This window comes from Rattus norvegicus, chromosome 10 (genome assembly GCF_021556685.1).
Source record: "Rattus norvegicus strain SHRSP/BbbUtx chromosome 10, alternate assembly SHRSP_T2T, whole genome shotgun sequence".
NCBI classification, from domain to species: Eukaryota; Metazoa; Chordata; class Mammalia; order Rodentia; family Muridae; genus Rattus; species Rattus norvegicus.
Genome location: NC_141543.1, coordinates 69,643,498 through 69,665,089, shown reverse-complemented (window position 1 = coordinate 69,665,089; position 21,592 = coordinate 69,643,498). Strand labels below are relative to the sequence as shown.

The following is a 21,592-nucleotide window of genomic DNA, read 5'->3' as shown; positions in this document are numbered from 1 at the left end:
CTCTCTCTCTCTCTCTCTCTCTCTCTCTGGGATAAAAAGATGTGTCTTTGTGTCTCCCCAAGAAAAGATACACAATAGCTAGTTATCAAGGTTTGCAGACTAACCTTGGGACAACATACAGAAACTCAGAGAAGACCCCGAATCCAGACAGCGTCTACATCACTGGCTTATTGGGGAAAGATGGACAAAGTGACAACCCTCCTGTTGGCCATTCCCAACATTACACTGCAAGTGTGTCAAGCTAGAAATCCAGATACCCGTGTTCCCAATCTCTACCGAGCCCTGCAGACACCAGTGTGTGGAGACCACTTGAGCAAACCTATTCCACATGGCCACACTTAAAGATGTCCATTTTCATTGCCCCAGGCTAAATGGTTTACAGAGTTTTATTTTAAAAGTCATTGGAGGGTTGGGGATTTAGCTCAGTGGTAGAGCGCTTGCCTAGGAAGCGCAAGGCCCTGGGTTCGGTCCCCAGCTCCGAAAAAAAGAACCAAAAAAAAAAAAAAAAGTCATTGGAAAGCCCAGGTATACAGTAAGTGCTTAGTGTTGCTTCTGTGCCACAGAAGCAATGCCTATCCTCCTTTCAGCTCTGCCCCCAAAGTGAGCTCACTGCCCTTATTTACTTGAGCCCCACAGTTAGAAGGATGACCTTCAGGATTCACAGGCTCTGAGGGTGGGTTCCTAGCACTCAGCCCACACTGCTGTCTGGGTGGAAAGGGAAATGTGGCTAAAGTTTCCCCAATAAAGCATTAAGATCTAATCTTACTGCACCCTCGGGCCAGTGAGATGGCTGGTTAGGTAAAGGCGTTTGCCACCAAGCCTGATGGTCTGAGCACTTTGTCATATAAAACAAGCACTCAATAAAAATAAAAAATACATAGATAACAAATGAATGAATGAATGAATGAATGAATGAATGAATGAATACATACATACATACATACATACATACATACATACATACATACATACATACCCTGTCCAGGCTCTGAGTATCTTTCCTGGGGCGCCCTCCCTCTCCTCCTCCTCCTCCTCCTCTTCCTCTTCCTCTTCCTCCTCCTCCTCCTCCCCCCTCCCTCTCTCTGATTTTTATTATGTATACAGCATTCTGCACCCATGTACGCCTGCAGGCCAGAAGAGAGCACCCGATCTCATTATAGTTGGTTATGAGGAATGGAACTCAGGGCCTCTGGAAGAGCGAGTGCACTTGACCTCTGAGCCATCTCTCCCGGTCCCCAGGCTGATCTCTTGATGAATTCCTCTAAAACTGAAGATTGTCTAGGTCTTAGTTACATTACTAATGAGGACGTTGTAAGAGACTGCTTTGGGGCACACACTATACCTGGGCTAGTCATTTATAATAAAACTAGGAGCACTGGTACACACTGGTAAGTATGCTATATAATTCTTTATCTTTTGATAATCTTCTAGATTATTTGTATGTATGTGGGTAGGCGCACCTGAGTCAAGGTGCCTGCAGGGTCAGAGGTGTTGGGTCCTTCTGGAGCTGGAGTTACAGGCAGTTGTAAGCTACCAGATGTGGATTTAACTCTGGTCAATGCTAGAGCAATAGGTGTTCTTAGCTACTGAGCCATGGCTCCAGCCCCATAATAATGTATGTTTTAAATTACTGTTGTTGTTATTATGGTTATCACTGTGTGTGTGCATGATATGTGAACTCTGGTACATGTATGCCATGGTTCTCATGTGGAGATCAGAGGATGGCTCTGTGGAGTTAGTTTTCCCTTTGCTCCTTAACACAGAATCAGGGGATCAAACTCGGGTCATCAGGTTTGTGGCAATACTTGTGCCAGCTCCTAGGAGGTAAGTCTTGCAGGGGCCAATTAAATCTCCTGCTCGATAGGGTGGCTTTGTTTACCATGAGGTCACATTACAGTCCTTAACTAAAGCCCTCAAAAACACCCGAGATGCACGGAGATGCACACAGTCAGGATGAGAAGATGTTCATATTAAAGACCACACCCTGTGAGAAGAGGAAGGCTGGAAGGCTGGCACCGGATATGGCTTCATCTGTGCCTGGCTTCTGGCACTTGGGTAGCCATCACTCTACTTCAGTCTTATGCTAATTTAACACACTTGGGGAGGGTGACTTCTCTACACTGTCACTTCCAAGTCAAACTAATGCTGCCCATAGTTCACCCACTGCAGACAGAGCCCATGCCACTGCTCTCCTCCTCATCCTATCGGGTAGGGGCAGCAATGCAGGGCAGCTCTGACGTCAGACCCACCATTTCCTTAAGAACAAGAAGGAAAGGCCAGGGAAGACAGCTCAGCGCAATGATTAAGACCTGAGTTCAAACCCCCAATGTCCACATAAAAACTGGGCTCACTGGTACACACCTGAAACCTGGGTGGTGTATGTGTGGCAGGAGGGCATGAGTGAGATCCCCAGAATCTGCTGGCTAGCCACTCTCATCAACCAGTGACCTGTAGGTTCAGGGACAGACCCTGTCTCAAAATGTCAAGTAGAAGCAGTAGAGGAGAAACTCAACACAAACCCCTGCCCTCCTTGTGCACATGTATACACAGGTACCTGCATATGTATGTGTCCACACACACATGCACACACACACACACACACACACACACACACACACACACACACAAGACTAGAGAAGACATCTTGGAGAAGGATAAAATAATAGGAATGCATTCATGGGGACTCAGTTTTTCTCCCTCACTTTCAATAAATGAAATAATCCTGTCTCCCAGCCCTTATTTTATCACCCCACAGATACAGGTCGATGCCCTATGTCATAGGGATAACCTGGCCACTGATCTGTATCTTATGAAGTTCTCTGAAACCCCCCTCATAACAAACCTGTGAGCGGCAGCCCCCGGTCCTCAAATCAGTATTAGTTCTTTTTCCTCAGCCCCATTCTGATTATCAACTCTGCCCAAGGCCAGGCGTGGTGGCACAGGGGGCTACTTTACCCCTGTGGTCACTAAAGGTGAGGATTGGTCCCTGGGTTCAGGAGGGTTGGACAGTAATGGAGATGGCGGGCCCTCAGCTTTGCTTTTGCCCTTTGCCTTGCAGTCATCTGGGAGGGCAAACCTGTGGCCCTGGTCATCTCTGAGGAACGATCCTTCCTGGCAAGCAGGTGTCTGATTCACCCAAGTCCTTAGCATTGCTTGACAGCATATGGTGAGGAACAAACCAGACTCACAGACTAGCAGTCAAGAAGGAATAGCAGAGGGCTAGAGAGATGGTTCTGCGGAGAGCACAGCTTGCAGAAGACTCAGGTATGGTTCCCAGCACTTACCTCAGACGGCTCACACTGCCTGTAACTTCAGTTCCAGGGAGCCCAAGGTCCTCCGGCCTCTGAGCGCACCTGCACGCACGTGGCATACACAGAATAAAAGTCCCCTTTTTGGGATGGAGAGATGGCTCAGTGGTTAAGAGCATTGACTGCTCTTCCAGAGGTCCTGAGTTCAATTCCCAGCAACCACATGGTGGCTCACAACCATCTGTAATGAGATCTGATGCCCTCTTCTGGTGTGTCTGAAGACAGCTACAGTGGACTTATATATAATGAATAAATCTTTAAAAAAAAAAAAACCTCCCTTTTAAAAGAAGAAATAGTAAGAGCCAACAGATGACTCAGCAGATAAAGGCATTTGCCACCAAGCCTGATGACCCGAGTTCAATCTCTGGGACCCACACAGAGGAAGAAGTGAACGATCTCCTGCAAATTGTCCTGACTCGAACATTTATCGTGGCTTGCATATTCTCACATGTGTACACACACAAATACATACATGTAATAAGAGGAAGAAGAAGAACAACAACAACGAGGCAGCAGTGGCAGCAGGAGTAGCAGCAGCGGCAGCAGCAGCAGGCTGCTGTGACACACCTGCATCTAAGTGTCTGGGAGGCAGAGAGAGAAAGTGCTGAAAGTTCAAAAGTTCAAGACCTGCCAGGGTACACAAGGAAATAAAAAGAGGAGGAAGAAAACTCTGAGCTTTCACAACTGGACACACGTGCTTCAGGACTGTCAGCCACCTCTGCATAGACAGAGGTCACATCACCCTGCATAGTACAAGGACACAGGCAGGCGCTAGCTCTTCCTGCTGGCTGAGTGCTGCACAAATACTCAATCCCAGTGTGGCTTCTCTGCATCTTCAGGCTACTTCGCCCACTTGGGCCACTTCTCCCAGGACCTGCTCTCCTCTACTGTGAGGACACACTGTGGCGCAGAGCCTGGACCTGCTGGTGTCTACCCTGGCTGCTTGCACCTCGGTAGATGTTTCCCCACCGTAAGGATCAGGGCTTCTGCTTTGAGCATGTTGGGAGGGAATGTCAGGTAGAACTGACTGATGGATGCAGCATGGCACAAATAGAGGGCTTGTGGGACTCTGAGAGGGAACAAGACGACCTCACAGCTGAGTCACTGAAGAGGACAAGGAGCTGGGGAAGGGCAGCACGGCGGCTTCCTTGCACGGTCACTGTGCACGAAGCCAGTGTGAGGCATCTCACTGTCACCACACCCGGGCTCACCCAGGAGGCGCCGGTCAGAAGCTGTGTACCCTGGCTGGGATTCAGATCCACAGCTGCCTGGTTCTCAAGCCTGTTCTTTTTCTCCTATACAGGTGGTCATCTGAGGGGACATCCCTTCTGGGGCTCAGAGGTCGGTAACGGGACCTCCAGAATAAATTAATTGCCTTCAGAGCAAAGTAAAAGAACAGATAGGCAAAAATTAGAAACACAGAGAAGAAGCAAAAAAACACCAAATTCTCCCCAAATTGTGTATCGTTTCTGTCTGGAAAAGCAGACATAAAAGATGCTGGGGACATGGCTGCAATGATGAGAAACCACCTGACCAAATGTCAGCTATGATTTCTGCTTTCAGTCAACAAGATCAAAGACTACTCCAGAACTGATGCTGCTCTGTAGTTCCAAAAGCAGAGAGGTCTCTCAGTCCCACGTGTCTCCGGGGCGGCTGTGCTCTCGCTGTGAGCTCCAGGTACTCAGTTTTGTTTCTTATACTGCAAGACAGAGATGAGACACAGGTGAGGGAAGCCAGCGGAGGAGGCTCTGTAGTGTTGCACAGGTCTCGCCATGCCCGCAAGGGTTTCTGGGAGGTGGTGAGACTCCATCGGGAGGCCCCTCACTGTCTCGTCTTGAGTTGGTTGGTGCCTAGACCCTTCTTGCTTGCTGGGAAAGCTGAGGGGCTCATGGGAGGAGGACTGGGAGGCTGAGGGTGCTGGGACTGAGCATAGAGCTCACCACGGCTGGTCCGTATTCTGAATCGTGTTTGTGGGAGAAAAGTCCCAGGCAGAGGAGACCCTCAGAAGTTGAGGGTCCCCAGCCAATCACCGAGGTTTTCCTTTTTCTGTTTTTTGATTTTTTTCTGTCAGGGATAAACTCCCAGGGCTTCTGCACTAGGCAAGCAATCTACCACTGAGGTCAATGCCCTGTCAAAGTCTGATTTTTACAAGGTGGATTTTAAACCCTATATCTGGAGCATCTGAGTTAGGAGGACGAGGATCTGGGGGTTCACTCCAGTTCTGCCTTTTCCCACCTACAATCTAGGTGTTGGTCCTAGACAGCATCCTAGTCTTGGTCAACTTCACACAAACTCGAGTCACTGGAGGCAAACTCAGCTTAGGAAGTGCTTCTACCGGATTGGCTGTCTGTGAGGCATTTTCTAAGGATTTGTTTATTTTTGTTTATATGAGTACACTGTCCCTGTCTTCAGACACACCAGAAGAGGGCATCGGATCCCAATGCAGATGGTTGTGAGCCACCATGTGGTTGCTGGGAATTGAACTCAGGACCTCTGGAAGAGCAACCAGTGCTCTTAACCATTGAGCCATCTCTCCAGTCCGGCATTTTCTTAATAAATGGTTGATACAGGAGGGCCCCAGCCTACTGCGGGTGGTGCCACTGCCAGGCAGGTGGTCCAGGGGTGAATTAGGTAGCTGTGGAAGCCACAGGAACCAAGCCGGTTAGCAGGCTTCCTCAGCGGTCTGCTCCAGTTCCTGCTTTGGAGATGGACTGTAGTCTTTAAGCCAAATAAACCCTTTCCTGCCCCAGGGAGCTTTCTGTCAGTGTTTTAATCACAGTAACAGAGAACAAACTAAGACACCACCTCCAAGACAGCCTCCCTCCAAGCCAAATACCGCTATGCCATGCCGGACAGTAGAGCTGTCCTTTCAGGGAAACACAATAGTCCCTGTGCCTGAGTCAGCTCGCTCAGCACTGACTGGCAGTGACTGGCCTTTCAGGATTAACGGTGACCCTCTCACCTTGCTGGGGGGGGGGGGGGGGGGAAGCAACCATAAGAGATTATCTTCCTACCTGGGAGGAGAGCAGGCACCTCCGTTTTCAACCGTGATGCGCAAGCGCCCTCTACCGGCTGAGGGGGGTTACAGACTTGCCATTCCAGGGCACAGGCCAGAGCTAAGCAAAGCGCTTACCTTGTTCATGATCCAGTCGGCATCTTCAATGGCTCTTCTAATAATCTGCTGGATTCTCTCGGGGTTGTCTTCGTCTGAGTGAACTTGGAAACTCTGTAAGATTCAGCATAAAAGGTCACAGCCAGGTGAAATTCAGAGCTTCAGAGCCCAGTCCCAAGAGACTGTGGGGTGCTATTCATCTCTTAACTCTGCTGAGGTGTGCTCATCCGGCACAGCCTGCACTTCAACTGCGGCGTTTGAGCCCTAGTCTGTTTGATAGCAGAACTGGCTGTGCAGCCAGCAGGGAGGATGAAAAGGAGACCCAGCCACCGGGCACACGGGTTATTTGGCAGTGATCGGGGCCAGGGGGAACCACAATCTTTGGGTTTGATTTGCTCAGCACAGGAATCTACATTCATCAAAGTCTGCTGGGGAGGCATTGGCCTCGCTGCCACCAGGTGCTGGTGCTGGGGAAGCAATGGGGAAGGGAGGGAAGGCATAGGGGTAAAATCCTGGGGAAATCCAGCAGGGCTTCTGACCAGTGACCTGAGATTTGAATTCATTTGTGTGAACCTCAGGATTCTTCCAAAAGATTGGAGTCTTCCCTCCCTTATCTGTGCTCCCAAACCCACAATCACTCTCCTACTCATCCCAGGAGCTTACTCCATGCCTGTCCAGGAAGTCTCCCCTCACTGCCCCAAAGATAATTACTGCCCTCTATTCCCTCAGCCCTCTATTGCTACCACTGTTTCTCTCTTACTTTTTGAGTCAGGATCTCACTATATAGCCTTGGCTAGCCTGAAACTCAATATGTAGACCTGGCTGGCCTTGAACTCAGAGAGATCCACCTACTTCTGCCTCTTGAGTGCTGGGATTAAAGATGTGTGCCACCACAACATAGGTGTATGAAATGTATTTTTTAGCTCTTTATTTGGAAATCATTTCCCTTTTTTTTTTCTTTTTTTTTTTTTTCTTTTTTTTCGGAGCTGGGGACTGAACCCAGGGCCTTGCACTTGCTAGGCAAGCGCTCTACCACTGAGCTAAATCCCCAACCCATCATTTCCTTTTTTAAAGATTCATTTATTATGTATACAGCAATTTGCCTGCATGTATGCCTGCATGCCAGAAGAAACCACCACATCCCATTATAGATGGTTATGAGTCATCATGGAGTTGCTGGGAAATTGAACTCAGGACTTCTGGAAGAGCAGACGGTGCCCTTAACCTCTGAGCCATCTCTCCAGCTCCGGAAATCACTTCTTATAACACTGTTAAATTTGTATGATTTTGTTTGTGATGTGGTGTTTCTCCTGTGTGTATGCCTGTGCAGTATACGGGTGGCTAAAGAATAGAACCTGGATCCTCTGGAAGAGCTGTAGTGCTCTTAACCTCTGAGCCGTCTCCTCAGCCCCGGAAGTGGTTTCTTATAGAAAGGTAGTATAGGGTGTACAGGACTCACGACGGTTGTTAACCCTTGGTCTTGCTGGGTTTATCATCTGCTCTAAAGAATCTTCTAAAGTAAGTTACAGGCACTATGCCTTGTTCCCTAAAACCCTCACTGTGTGCTTCCTGACAAAGGGACCCTCTGATGTAACCACAGCAACCAAAACTCAGACAAATCACCATCGATTCAACCGTTACCTAATCCACAGCTTAGGATCCAGGTCAAGCCTTCCACTTGCGACATCATTGTAGTCTCTGTTAATCTAGGCTGCTTTCCCTTGTGGTGGTCCATAAAACTCTGTTCTGTTTCTATTTATTTATTGTTTTTATGATAGGTCCTCTTTCTGGGACCTGGGGTACTTAATCCTCTTGTCTCTGCCTCCCCAGTGCGGGATTCTAAGTGCAGGCCGCCAAACTGGCCTTCCTGGGTGCTGAACTCTGGTCCTCATGTTGTATGGCAAGCATTTTATCAACTGATTTCTCTCTCCTGTGTCTACCCAGTCTGCTTTAATCTCCTTGGAGTGGTGTCATTCAGGCCCTAGCGCAGCGCTGAGATGCCAATGGATACAGCCTCTGTGCTGCCATAGACAGAAGCCAGAGGCCAGCCGCCCACATTGGCAGTGCTCCCTGGCACCCGTGGCTCCGGCCCCGGCACACACCTCGCCCAGACTTGCTCGCACCTGCCTGACGGCGTGCTTGTAGTGCTCCTGGATGCCCTTGGTTGGCAGCTGCCGGCAGCAACGCAGTAAGTAACGGTACAGCTGCAACGGCGTCTGGACCAGCTCCGCCCCCCGCAGAGGGGCCATGTGCGAGCCCCAGCCCTGAAAAACACAAAACACCACGTTCTTACCTGTCGGCACAGAGGCTAGGCCCCCTTGAGGCCCAACCCCTGAAGCTTACACCCTGAGCTGGGGCCAGCCTTAGCATGCAGCAGGCCCGTGAGGACCTAATGCAAGTATAGAAGGAAATGAGCCACCTCAGCCCGGAGCCTTGCTAAAGCTCAGCTTCGGGTGCCAGGTGAATCGAGGAAATGAGCAGAAAACCCCAGGTGGCAACCGCCAAGGCAGGGACATGCTAGTGAGGGCAACAGGCAAGAGGGCAGGAAGCCTGAGTTTCCAAAGCACTGGCAAGACCAAGGCTCCTGTACGAAACAGTGTTGGGCCCTAGTCACATAGATGCATGTTAATGAGATACTCAGCAGGTCAGAATGCACATAGTGGTTCCCATGAAGAAGCAGCTACAGATGAAGTGACCAAAGGGAGCCAGGACTGGGGGTGTGACTTCATGTTACTGAGTCATTAGTAACAACGAGCATAATATTCATTTAACATACAAAGTGATGCAAACATACGAAAACTAAGCACAGAGAGGTAAGGTAACTTGCCCGAACTCACACAGCTGACAAAAGGTCTGTCTGAGATTTAAACCTTGGCATTCTGGCTCCAGCGTTCAGTAATAAAAGAAAGGGGGCCTGCAGCCTTCTGTGAATTTCAGGCCAGCCAAGACTATACAGTGACACACTGCCTTAAAAATAATTTTTGTTTGTTTGTTTTAGGGCCTAGAAAGATGGTTCTGCAGTTAAGAATACTTGCTGTTCTTCCAGAGGACTGGGGTTCAGTTCCCAGCACCCACATGGCTGCTTACACTGTCTGTTACTTCTGTTACATCCAGGATCTGATGCCTCTTCTGGCCTCCAGAGACACCAAACATACACAAGGTACACACACATACATGCACACACGTTCATGCATTCTCACATACAAACGTTCCTGCACACACACAAGTTCGTGCACACACATGTCCGTGCACATACACGCGCGCATGCGCGCACACACACAAAAGCAAAAACACTCATGCCCATTAACATAAAACATAATTAAACTCTTTTAAATATTAGGGGGAAAAGATGCTATTAACATACGAGTATCCACAGGGAGCCATTTGGCAAGTTTCCCACGCCCACCTCTGCAGGAATCACCACAATGAGGAGCAAGCCCACCCACCCAAAATTACCTCTGCCCTCCCGCCAGCTCCTCACTTCCCAGCCACCAGCAGTTTCCCATCCCAGGCCCCTTCCCGTGTTCCCAATGGAATGGTCTGCCATGCCTCCTTTTGTGTCTAAGGAATCCATTTATCTATCTTCTGTGTCTCTGTCTGTCTATCTATTTTGGTTTTTCAAGACAGGGTTCTTTGTAGGCCTGGCTGTCCTGGAACTGACTCTGTAGACTAGGCGGGCCTCGAACTCAGAGATTTGCCTGTGTCTGTTTCCTTTCCTCAGTGCTGAGGCTGAAGGCACCCACCACCACCTGGCTTCCATATTTTGAAATTTTGAATCTGTTTTTCAGCTATTACATAAATCGTAAGAATTATGGACATTTATGGAGTACCATGCGATATTTCAAAATATGTTTCCATTGTGTTTTTGTTTTTTTAAGAGATTATTTTCTTTAATTATAACATGAATGTATCTGTGGTATGCACACGTGAGTACTGGTGCCCAAAGAGGCCAGAAGCATCAGGTTCCCTGGAGCTGGAGTTCCAGGCAATTGTGAGCCAGCTGATAAGGATTCTAGAAACTCAACTCAGGTCCTCTGGAAGAGTAATGTGAGCTCTTAACCACTCCATCGTGTGTGTGTGTGTGTGTGTGTGTGTGTGTGTGTGTGTGTACATGTGTGTGTACATGTGTATGGACATGTGTATAGACGCGCATGCACACGCGCACCCTCAAAGTTAGAGGACAACTTGCAGGAGTCAGTGCTCTTTCCATGAGGTGAGCTTGAGTTTTGAACTTGGGTCATCAGGCTTAGAAGCAGGCACCTCCCTTTACCTGATAGAGCCATTTCATTTTGTGGCCCAGCTTTGTCTATGGGTGTTTCTAAATGGTAGGCTCTAAAATACAAAGATTTGTTAGCCTTCCATTTAGTGCCTGCAGCGCTGATCTTGCCCGGGTGCCTGCTGTTCCAAAGGCTCTTGCCTGAGCTGTGTCACAGCACCCTGTCTGGTACCCAATGTCAGTCTATTCTCTTCCACTCTTGATACCGAGTGAGCTCTGACCCACTGTTCTGGATGCATCCATGTCAACCCTGGGAATATTCAACAGAATCTCCAGCTCTCTACAGCTCTGCATGGCGGTGGCTCCCTTCCCAGCCCTTCAGTGGAAGCCCTTTCTCACTGCCCACACCCCACGCTCCGTGGGAGTGAATCACTCTGCTGCCATGCAGGGAGCTCTCACAACTGAGCTGAGCCCAAGACTCAGCACTGTGCCGGCCCCCAGCAAGCTTCCCACTGGCTGATCGATCCTGTTATCTCCTCACTAGGGGCTTCCTGTCTAGGGGGTAGAGGCTTCTTGTGTGCCAGATGGGAAAACTCAAAGGGACTGAGTGACTGGAGTTAGCTTTAGAGTTGCAAAGGCTGCGGAGAACATCATCAGGAGAGCTAGACACTAGAAGTGTGGAACACCCCTGCACTAACATGGGAACTGTGATAGGCTGGGGTCAGAGGCACCAACATTCTATTTCAAGAATATGTTTTCTTTTCGGAGCAGTACACGCTTATCTCCACAGCTGAATTAGCCTGTGCCTCATGGTTCTTCTGGCTTTTGCTCTGACACTGAAGCTGACCAGCAAATGTCCACCCCCATCTAGGTAGAACACTTGCCCAGCATTCAGGAAGTTCTGGACTCGATCTCTAACACTGCAAACAGAAAGCATGCTGGTGCAGGCCTGATACCCCAACACTAGGGAAATGGCAGCAGCAAGATCACAGGGTCATCCTTGGCTATGTATGCAGTGGGACAGCCTGGGTTACATGTCTCAAAAAACAAACCAAAACGAAAACCACTTCTATGACCCATTTCAATGGTTCCAGCTGTAAGGAAATCTGAACAGGACAGAGCTCTTCAAGTCCCTGCTCTCACCAGTCTGACTGGCCCTGCTTTAGCCTAGCCGTCTGAGGGGAACTCCAGAAGCCGTGATGGGCAGGACCCTGAAGGGCAACCACAGAGGACACACTACAGTCCCAACAAGACAGGCGGCTCCCCTGACAGGCCTCCCCAGACTATATAAAGTGCTAATCAAATATTGTAAAATGCTAGTCCCGAACAGATGGTTACCATCTGCAGTCCTCAAACTTAACATTTGGAAAGAGCACAAGTTTGCCTCACTGCTTTAAAACCCAAGCAATACTTAGTAACCAACCCAGCAAGTATGGGCGGAGGATTATTTTCAGCTCAATTCTATTACTTAGTCATTCTCAGTAATAACCAGTAGAGAATACGTGTGTGGGTCTACTGAGAGGAGCTGAACTAAAAGATGTTTTAATTTAATTTAAAGTGTGGGTTTACTATTATTCAGGGGGGGTCATGAACCTCCCAGCGCCATTACCAAAACTATAGTCAAACCCCTGACCCTGGGAAATACTCTTATTCTGCCCTTTGGACTTGACCTCGGACCCAACCTCAGCTATGCCCCGTGATAGCACCATCTTCCAGGCAGCCATGCTAAGATCGCCCCTCGAAGCCCAACCTGTCCCCTTCCTTCTATCCCCAAGCCATCGGCTTTGAAATCCTGTCAAATTCTACCTCTCTGTGCCGCTTAGGTTCACAGCTCCTTCTAGAGCAGATTCCTCCTGTCTCACCTGGCACAGTCTAGGGCTGCCTCCCTGCCTTTCGTCCATTTCCCTGTCTGCTCTTCACCACACAGCCCAAGAGGACCCAAACACAGATTTCAGGGCACCCAGTCCCCTCCAAAGCTCCCTAACAACCGTTCCCACACCTTGTCACTCTGCTGGGATTTGAACTCAGCAACTTTTCTCAAAATGTGGACTAGCTCCTTTATTTTAAGCAGTCTATGAAGGGACATCTTTTCATCATAATGACCTTATATTTTCTTACATAAGTAATAAGAAAAAAATCCCAATTCCACAGGTATTATGTTTAAAACCTTTTTGGTTTTGTTGTTACTGCTTTTAAAGAATGGGTGCAGAGATGCACCAAGGAAATAAAGTTGCAATCAAAATGAAGAATTGGCAGAAACGGTGCCCATGGCACTGAGCAGGGAAGGTGCCAGCTATAGAATACACCCAGGTTCCTTTCCATGGCCCAGGGGGTCCTGTGTCTGAATCACCCACCCCTAAGCAGAGTGGGGCAGTCTGTGGCAGCTGTGTCCAGGGTAACAGGCGACCGAAGGCTTAACATGGAACAGATGTATTAGTCAGGAACCTCCTAGAAGCAGAACACATAGGAAGTGAGTGTGTTTGTCAGTGTGTGTGTATCAGTGTGGGGTGTGAGTATGTGTAGGGTGTGTGTCAATGTGGGGTGTGTGTATGTGTTGGGTTTATGAGTGTGTGTGTAGAGGGGGTAAATGTGTGTAGTGTGGAGTATATTTGTGGCTGGTGTGTGTGTGTGTGTGTGTGTGTGTGTGTGTGTGTGTGTGTGTTTACAAGGAATTTGTCATGTAATTCTGTGAGCTGGCAGGTCCAAACCCTGCAAAGTCAAAATGTCCTGACTCTAACCCTAAGACATAAAGTTGCCAGGAGGGTTGGAAAGATTGTTCAGTGGTTAAGAGCACTAACTTCTCTTCTAGAGGTCCTGAGTTCAATTCCCCAGCAATCACATGGTGGCTCACAACCATCTGGTGCCCTCTTCTGGTGTGTCTGAAGACAACTACAGTGTATTCATGTAAATAAAAATAAATTTAAAAAAAAAAAAAAAGACAGAAAGTTGCCAGGAAACAGCAAAGAATCCCAGCCCCAGTTCAAAGGGCTTCAAGAGAATTCCTATGTAGGAAAGGCTCAGACTAATCATTCTAGCCCCAAAACAGTGTAACTTGTAAGCATCTAGCACCCTCCAGACAGGAGAGGCAGTAGCAGTACCACTCCTGCCTGCCCCCAGGACTGATTAAGCTGTATGGCAGGTGAATCTCTCCACATCTTCTGGCCCACATTTCCTGGTGCTCTCTAAGTGTAAATCTGCCACAGACACAGGTAGAGCAGGTAGACAGGAATTGGTTCCAATGCTCAGGAGGAAGCTGTGGTAACCTCAGAAAGGCCTTGTCACCCTGTTTCACTCTAGCCCTGACTTCCAGCTCAGGCCCTCACCTGGATTAAAGGAAGGGCATCAACCTGTGTGCAAGGAAGGCCTGGCAGCCATTCTCCGAGGGTGGTTACAGTGCTTCATCAACCAACCCCTCAACCAAAACCTTTCTACAGCTGCGCACCAGCTGACACTGTCCCGTCTGTATGAACCTTCCAATGCCGTTGGGAATCCCATGTGGCTATGTAGTGTTTGCTCATGCTCAGATGATGCGGGTACAGCCGTTACACGTATTAAAAGGAGATATCTGCTGGGTGGTGGGGCTCATGCCTTTAATCCCAGCACTTAAAAGGCAAAGGCAGGTAGATCTTTGAGTTCAAGGCCAGCCTGGTCTACAGAGCAAGTTCCAGGACAGCCAAGGCTACACAGAGAAACCCTGTCTTGAAAAACTGAGAGGGGTGTGTGTGTGTGTGTGTGTGTGTGTGTGTGTGTTTTCTAGGCTCTACAACTATTTCCAAACAGTTCAACAAAAGCCAATCCACAGACAGAAGGGACAAACTAAGAAGCACAAGAAAAGTTAAGAGTGTTTCTACTCATAGTCTGAGCTCTATCCTGATCGCCTGGCTGGCGATCCATCGCTCAAAGCGGACTGACTCCCTCAGTTCCTCTGTCATCCCCCTTCCAGCACAGAAATGGAAGACATTACCATCTCCCACACCCCACTCCGAGCTTCTCATCCTCCCCACTCCCCCTCATCCCGCCTCCCTCCCCTCCACGCTCAGGTACACCGAGAGTGTGAGAGTGTGAGAAACAGCGGATTGATTGTGTTCGGACCAGTTCCATGAACAATGACCCTGTCAACTCCCCTGACCTGAGAATTCAAGGAATGCAGCCCAGACTGCATTCTCTGCTCAGACCTTCGTGACCCTGCATCCACTTCAAAGTACCTTTCTCCATAAACTATTATTAAGTTGGCGTCCCCATCTTGTACTATCTAATACAGAGTCCCAGTTGGCCACACAATCTCTTCGATGCCTGACTTATTTAAGTCATCTCTCTTTAATGAAAGCACAGAAACAATCACACACCAAGACAAAGAGAATTGGTCTGGACTATCCTTAGCATAGTTCATCCATGTAACTAACATCTTCCCAAGCATCTGAGTGTACAGGGTCTGGGGACCACTAAGAAGACCAACACCTTATTTATCCAGAATCTTCTACAAAGCTGATGTCATATTTGATCACCTCATCACCCAGAGGCTAATTAGTTCATTATGACAGCTTTTCACATATTACCTCATTAAACAAAATATTATAGAAGGTATTGTTGGCCCCATTTTAGATAAAGAAAGCAAGGCTCAGAGAAGCTTTGATTTGTCAGTGGCCAAATAGCTGTGGACAGTTAGGCAGGGAACTAACCATAAGTCTCTTTGATTCAGAAGCTCACAATCTTACTTGCATCCCTGACATCTGCTAAACGGGTATATCTAAGAATGCTAAGGCTGGGACAGGGGTGTAACCCAGTGTTAAGAGCAACTCCCAAACATGTGTGAATCCCTGAATTAAGTTCCCAGAACTAAAACAAAATACCCCATCCAAAAAGAACTCTCCTGGGCCTATGCAAAAACAGCCTCAGTCACTGATAAGCTTACTTGACCATTATTCACAACTTAGCCACAAATCTTTGTTCCAGACCTTTCAGAAATACAATGGCATTGTAGCACTCTCTCAAACATAGATGGAAAAGAAATCAGACTAATGTCAATTACACACACACACACACACACACACACACAATCTTACAGAGATAGGATGACTTAGACACAGGCCTTACAATCTGAGTTCAAGCACCTGGATCCCACAAGGTGGCAGGAGAGTACCAATTCCCAAAAGTTGTCCTCTGACATCCACACCTGACAACGCACACTCATTACACCCACTCACAAAACTGAATGGGTCTGGTGACAGCTCCCTGAAAAAGCACTCAGGAGGTAGAAACAGGAAGCCTGGGAGTTCAAGGTTCAGTCTAAGCTACATAACAAGGTCAGCCTGGGCTATCCAGGATCCTATCTCAAAACTGAAACAAAATGGACGTACAAAATTTAAAGAACATGACCTATTGGGGGGTGAGGGAGGCTAAAGGGAACTTCCTGGGTGCCAGGTGACATGGCTGGCACGGTGCTAAGAAAGAACTCAGTGACAGGTAAGCTCAATGCTCTCACCACTCACCTGTGTCCTAACATGGGTCACCTAAAAATAATTGGAAAAAGACTCATACATTTAAAAAAGTAATGGAACTGCAGAAAATAACCCGAAAATTACACCCAATTGAGTGCTGATAAAAGCTAAATTTAAGCCTGCACCAGCCATTTTTTAAATATGCAATTAATCTTCATGATGGAGAAAGTTGAAAATAGGAATGGTTTGCTCCCTGCCCCCGCCCACCCTAGGGCTCCATCTGGCATATTTATGTTCTTCCAACAATCCTGCCTCCCCTCGTCCCTCTCCCACATAGCCAAGGTCAGCCCAGCCTCCCTACATTCCTACTGGCACACCCTTCAGTCCCAGCTTTGCGTCCACCCCTGTGGGAGGTGAGGATGCTGGAAATGAATCCTGGGGCTTGACCGTGCCTGACAACCTTTTTACCACTGGGCTGTTCCTAGCTCCCGATGAGCAGCTAAACTAATCAGTCTCTTCCTGGCCAATTCCCACGTGCCACCCAAGGATATTTCACACTTTATCCTTCTCTTTCTTTGGCCCCTATTATCTTATACCCAGAAGACAGGTATGTAATAGTAAGGACTTCAAATGAGTCCCAGGGGGCATCACTGGGTGCATAGAAAGATAAAATCTGATCCAGGCAGACCTCGGAAAATTATTCTGTAATAAAGAGAATGAAGCGCTTACATATGCTACCACGTGTGAGCCTTTAAGGAGGCATGTAAGACGCAGGAAATAACCAGAGCTACATATGATTAGTTCTATTTCTGTGAAATGTTCAGAACTAACAACATCTATGGAAAGCGGCTAAGTGATTGCCTAGTGCAGAGAAAAGGGAAGACACTGGAGAGGAGTGTTGCCAGCTAATGGAGATGGTTCTCTTTGAAGGTAAATGTCCTAAAATAGACAGTGGCGGTGGATGCACACCTGCGCACGCACATTCTAAAGGTTATTAAACGTGTGCAATTTAGCACTGGCCGGGAATCCCAGTATTTCTGGGAGGTTGAGGCAGGAGGATTAAGAGTTCAAGGTTGGGGCTGGAGAGTTGGCTCAGCGGTTAAGAGCACTGACTGCTCTTCCAAAGGTCCTGAGTTCAATTCCCAGCAACCACATGGTGGCTCACAACCATCTATAATGAGATCTGGGGTCATCTTCTGGCCTGCAGGCACACATGCAGACAGAAAGCTGTATGGATGTACATAATAAATAAATAAATAAATAAATATTTTTTTTAAAAAAAGAGTTCAAGGTCAGATTGGGTTATATATTGCAAAGACCAAAATTATTCCAGTAACAGGATGTTCCTGCACGTCTCCTCTTTGAAAACCATAGAACTGAGGCTGCCCCGGCCGAGTGCAGATGCCAGCAGCACATGGCGGAGACCTAGTTCCCGGCGTCCTCCGACACCGCATCCCGGCCTCCCACGCTCCTCCGCGGCACTGCAACTATGGCTGCGACAGGTGTCGCCGGCTCTCGGGGAAAGCCTGGAGCGCCCGCAGATCGCCCCCAGGGCTTCCACCGATCCCAGCACTGCAGGAAGCCTCGGTAATCCCCAGCCCGCCCCCGCCGCCCCCCTTGTCTCCGCCCAAGGGCCCGCGCAGCGTGGCTCACCCGCCTTCCCGGCGGACGCCAACTCGAGACACCGCGAGCGACACGATTGCGCCTGCGCGGCGGAAGCAAGCGCAGCCCCGCCCCCGCCCGGTACCGGAGCGCCCTCTGTGGGCCACCCGAGGGACTCGGGGTCCTACTGAGTGCGGGCTTCCTAAATCCGACCCCACCCTGTTGGCTAGACCTGTGCACAGCCTGCTTTCCCTTGTCTTCCTTACTACCTTGGATACAAGCTCTAATGGCAAGCTCTTCCTCATATTCCCACGAATGGATAGAATATTAGGGGTGCCCTAAAGCACCCTGTGTAAAGGCGTCTTGAAGGACGTGTCCTTCCTGTTGTCATGTTGATGACAGGAATTATGTTTGGAAGGGAGTCTTCATTTTGAGTCACTTCATCAAATTATAGTCCCACAACACCTGTCAGAAGAATACATACGACAGTAATAGGCATGCTTCCTTTCAGACTCTGCTATAATTATAATCGAGGGAAAGAATACAGAATCTTAACTTGCAGCTACTGCCAGGATCATTCTTTGAAAATGAAATAATGCTGTTTCATTAAACGGGCTCTCCCAACTCGCGCGTGTTTAAAGTCAGAATGCTTCTCTGAATTGATTTAAATACAAGTTTTATATCCTGAAAGAAATAAAGACGAGTCTTTTTTCAGGAGACAAACGCCCTGTTCAATGAAGCTTCCAGCTTCTCTGGGACGCTGTCTGAAAGGCAGCAAGGGTACCGGTGGATAACATTGCTTCTCTTTATCTCTCTTCTCCGGGGTTTTTTAAATCTACCTGTAATGAAAAGCTGGTTTCCTTACACACACTCCTCCTGTAGTTGCTTTAACAAGACAATTTCTTTTATTTTGTTTCTTCATTTTTAAAAAGAAAACATTGTGTCCAGCAGCACTCAGAAATCTATTTTTCTTCCTCTTAGGAAGGAGGGGCTATTTCTTAACAGAACTTTTTCCTTTCCCTGATTCTTCTAGAACCCCACCGTCTGTCCCCACAACCATACACACAAAGCATCCCCCTTCCTCCTCCTTAGCTAACACACTACCCTGTCTTCAAATCTGTGTGGGAGGACTCTTCCTCTGGAATACCCAAGTAATTACCTTCATTTATTTTCAATATGTAGACTTGGACCAAATATATCTGAAAGATCCAATTGCACCCTCATAAATCAGCCTTCTTATTTACCCATGCATAATCACGGCATGTCATTAGTGCAGATCCAATCAATAAATCATTACACTTTTAGAGCCCTTACTAGGAGCAACCTGCTGGGACGCCAATCCACTCTCTCATTCAACATTAAGATCCTTTCATATTTTTAAGAAATTTCAGTCTGTTCTCTCAGCCCCACTCTTTTGTTCCTAGATCTCTGTGTTCCTGCTTCAGAAGCCTCATTCTAATACCTAGATCATAAAATATTCAAGAAGCAAGCTGTTAGCTTTACCTCCAAAAGGCTCCACCTTCCCTTGTCCTTGTGTTACTCCTGTCTTTACAGAGATACAACATTTATCTTTCTCAGAAAACTCTTGGTCAACAACTAGGCAGCACAAAACAAGAACAGAAAAGGAAAAAACCATTTGCCTGAGGGAGAGATGTGCATAACAACTTCCTTTCTTTTACCGAGTCACACTGATAACCTGGATTTAAGAATAATCCAAACCAGGTGTGGAAGTGCACACCTTTAATCCCAACACTCCGGAGGCAGAGGCAGGTGGATCTCTGTGAGTTCAAGGCCAGTCTGCTCTACAAATCGAGTTTCAGGACAGCTAAGTCTGTTACACAAAGAAACAGGGCTGTTTTGTCTTAGGAAAACACAAACAAAACCAAAAAAAAAAAAAAAAAAAAAAAAAAGGAAGAAAGAGAAAGAAAACCAAAAGCAAAAACAAATAATCAAGAGTGATTCTTATTAACCTTACAGAAACTTTAGATTCCGTTTCTTTTTTTTTTTAAGATTTATTTATCTTATGTATATGAGTACACTGTAGCTGTCCTCGGACACACCAGAAGAGGGCATCAGATCCCATTACAGATGGTTGCGAGCCACCATGTGGTTGCTGGGAATTGAACTCAGGACCTCTGGAAGAGCAGTCAGTGCTCTTAACCACTGAGCCATCTCTCCAGCCCTAGATTTCATTTCTGTAGTAAAACTAAAAAAATTCTTACCAGTCCAAGTATTCACTGACATGACACCAGGTCCACACTCTAATGAAAACCCAGCTATTCTTATTCTGTCATTTGCTTCTAGCCTGAAATTTCAGCAGCTGGGCGCCCTTGCATGTATTTACAGATCAATGGAATTCAAAAAAACCCTTTGCTTAAGAAATTTATCGCTCAAGAGTTGGCCACGGAGGAGATTCCTCCTCACTGGGGAATTTACCAGCTTCCCTCAGAACTACACGGCCATGCTCTACCAGCTTCCCTCAGAACCACACGGCCATGTTCTCTTGCTTTCTGAACTCATGTCATGTAGCCTGACAGGGGCAACTTTGGAACCCCTCTGTAGAGAAAGAGGCAAGAAATTCTGATGCTTTCAGTTTAAAACAACCTCCAGATTTTTAAAATTGCATGTATTTGCTTACCGTTATGTGTACGTGCTGTGGGGTGTGTGTGTGTGTGTGTGTGTGTGTGTGTGTGTGTGTGTGTGTGTAGGTCAGAGGTAAAAACCTGAGGAGTGGGTCCAGGGAAATGAACTCGGGCTGACAGGCTTGACAGCAAGTGCCTGTTCTACTCACCGAGCCAGCTCCTAGCCCCATTTCTACATTTCAAAGAGAAGTGATGCATTTGCATGCTTTGATTATATCGGGTTATTGTCTCAAATGTTGACCATGTAAATAATTCAAATTAATTCATAAATATACAATGGATGTGATAAGCATGATAAGATACTTTGAAGAAAATGTTTAGGCCCCTGGATCTGCCCTGGCTCGGTCCCCCTCCACTCTACGGGGTGAGCAACTACCTTGATGTTCCCTTCTATTCAAAATATGCAAAGTTGCTATTTACCAGTTTGCAATTTGCATGACTCAAATTCTGCCAGACCGTGGGAGAGGGGCACAAAGTGACAGGTAAATGTGCCAAAAGAGATCACCAAAGCAAAAAATGGAAAAAATCCTGCATACAGATCTTTACCACCCTGGGGTGTTGCAAAACATAGCCCTTGCCGACTACCAGAGACGGTTGTTAGTAAGACAATGAAAATATCGGGTGTAAAAGGTTATGTGAGATCTCAGGCATCTAGTGTCTTTTCTTCTGTAATTGCTGGGTGGGAGAAGGGGATGAACAAGGACTCAAGATTTTTATAAAAAGGAGTATGAGGGGAAAGGCAAACCAGGACTAGTCACATCAGATGCGCTACAGGATGGAGTCTAGTCTCCAGGACTTCAGTTTCGTGTTACTTTCTGCAGCACAATAAGTCTAACCCACCTGGCGGGTCCATGTCATCCTACCCTTCTGGTGTGTTCTGTAGTAATCTATTGACAGTAACTGCATGTGAAGCCTCATAGGTAATGTGCCACCTCTGGGCTTGGCTCTCTGCTTTTTTTTGTCTGACTTTTTTTTTTTAAGATTTATTCATTTATTAGATATAAATACACTGTAGCTGTCTTCAGACACACCAGAAGAGGGCATCGGATCTCTTTACAGATGGTTGTGAGCCACCATGTGGTTGCTGGGAATTGAACTCAGGACCTCTGGAAGAGCAGTCAGTGCTCTTAACCACCGAGCCATCTCTCCAGTCCCCGACATTTTTTTTAAAATATGTCTCACATGATTTAAGACTTAAATAACATTTATACCAATATCCATACTTTTTGTGTAAATTGCCTTTGGAGTGGATTTTTTTTCCACGAAAAGAGTAA

General features: G+C 47.4%; 2 protein-coding genes across 5 annotated transcripts in view; one reads left to right on the top strand and one right to left on the bottom strand.

The window, feature by feature from the left end:
- Positions 1-3,714: 3,714 nt before the first annotated feature.
- Positions 3,715-21,592, bottom strand: part of Lyrm9 (LYR motif containing 9) — a 28,580-nt gene continuing 10,702 nt past the window's right edge. The window contains exons 1-4 of one of the 4 annotated variants that reach the window (XM_087573701.1): positions 17,728-17,775; positions 8,523-8,684; positions 6,442-6,534; positions 3,715-5,007 (exon numbers count right to left, since the gene is read on the bottom strand). In XM_087573701.1, coding sequence (XP_087429827.1) covers positions 4,990-5,007; positions 6,442-6,534; positions 8,523-8,669 — 258 coding nt within the window. In that variant the 5' untranslated portion in view covers positions 8,670-8,684; positions 17,728-17,775 and the 3' untranslated portion in view covers positions 3,715-4,989. 4 annotated transcript variants of the gene reach the window in all.
- Lyrm9l1 (LYR motif containing 9 like 1) lies at positions 16,866-18,396 on the top strand. Its single transcript, XM_087574792.1, has 2 exons — positions 16,866-17,004; positions 17,449-18,396. The coding sequence occupies exons 1-2, from the start codon at positions 16,983-16,985 to the stop codon at positions 17,865-17,867; spliced, it is 441 nt and encodes a 146-aa protein (XP_087430918.1). The 5' UTR covers positions 16,866-16,982; the 3' UTR covers positions 17,868-18,396.

Coding starts and splice junctions, on each gene's coding strand:
- Lyrm9l1 (XM_087574792.1), top strand. CDS start 16,983: ATGGAGATGGTTCTCTTTGAAG. Junction 17,005..17,448: donor GGAGATGGTTCTCTTTGAAG/GTAAATGTCCTA, acceptor TGAAAACCATAG/AACTGAGGCTGCCCCGGCCG.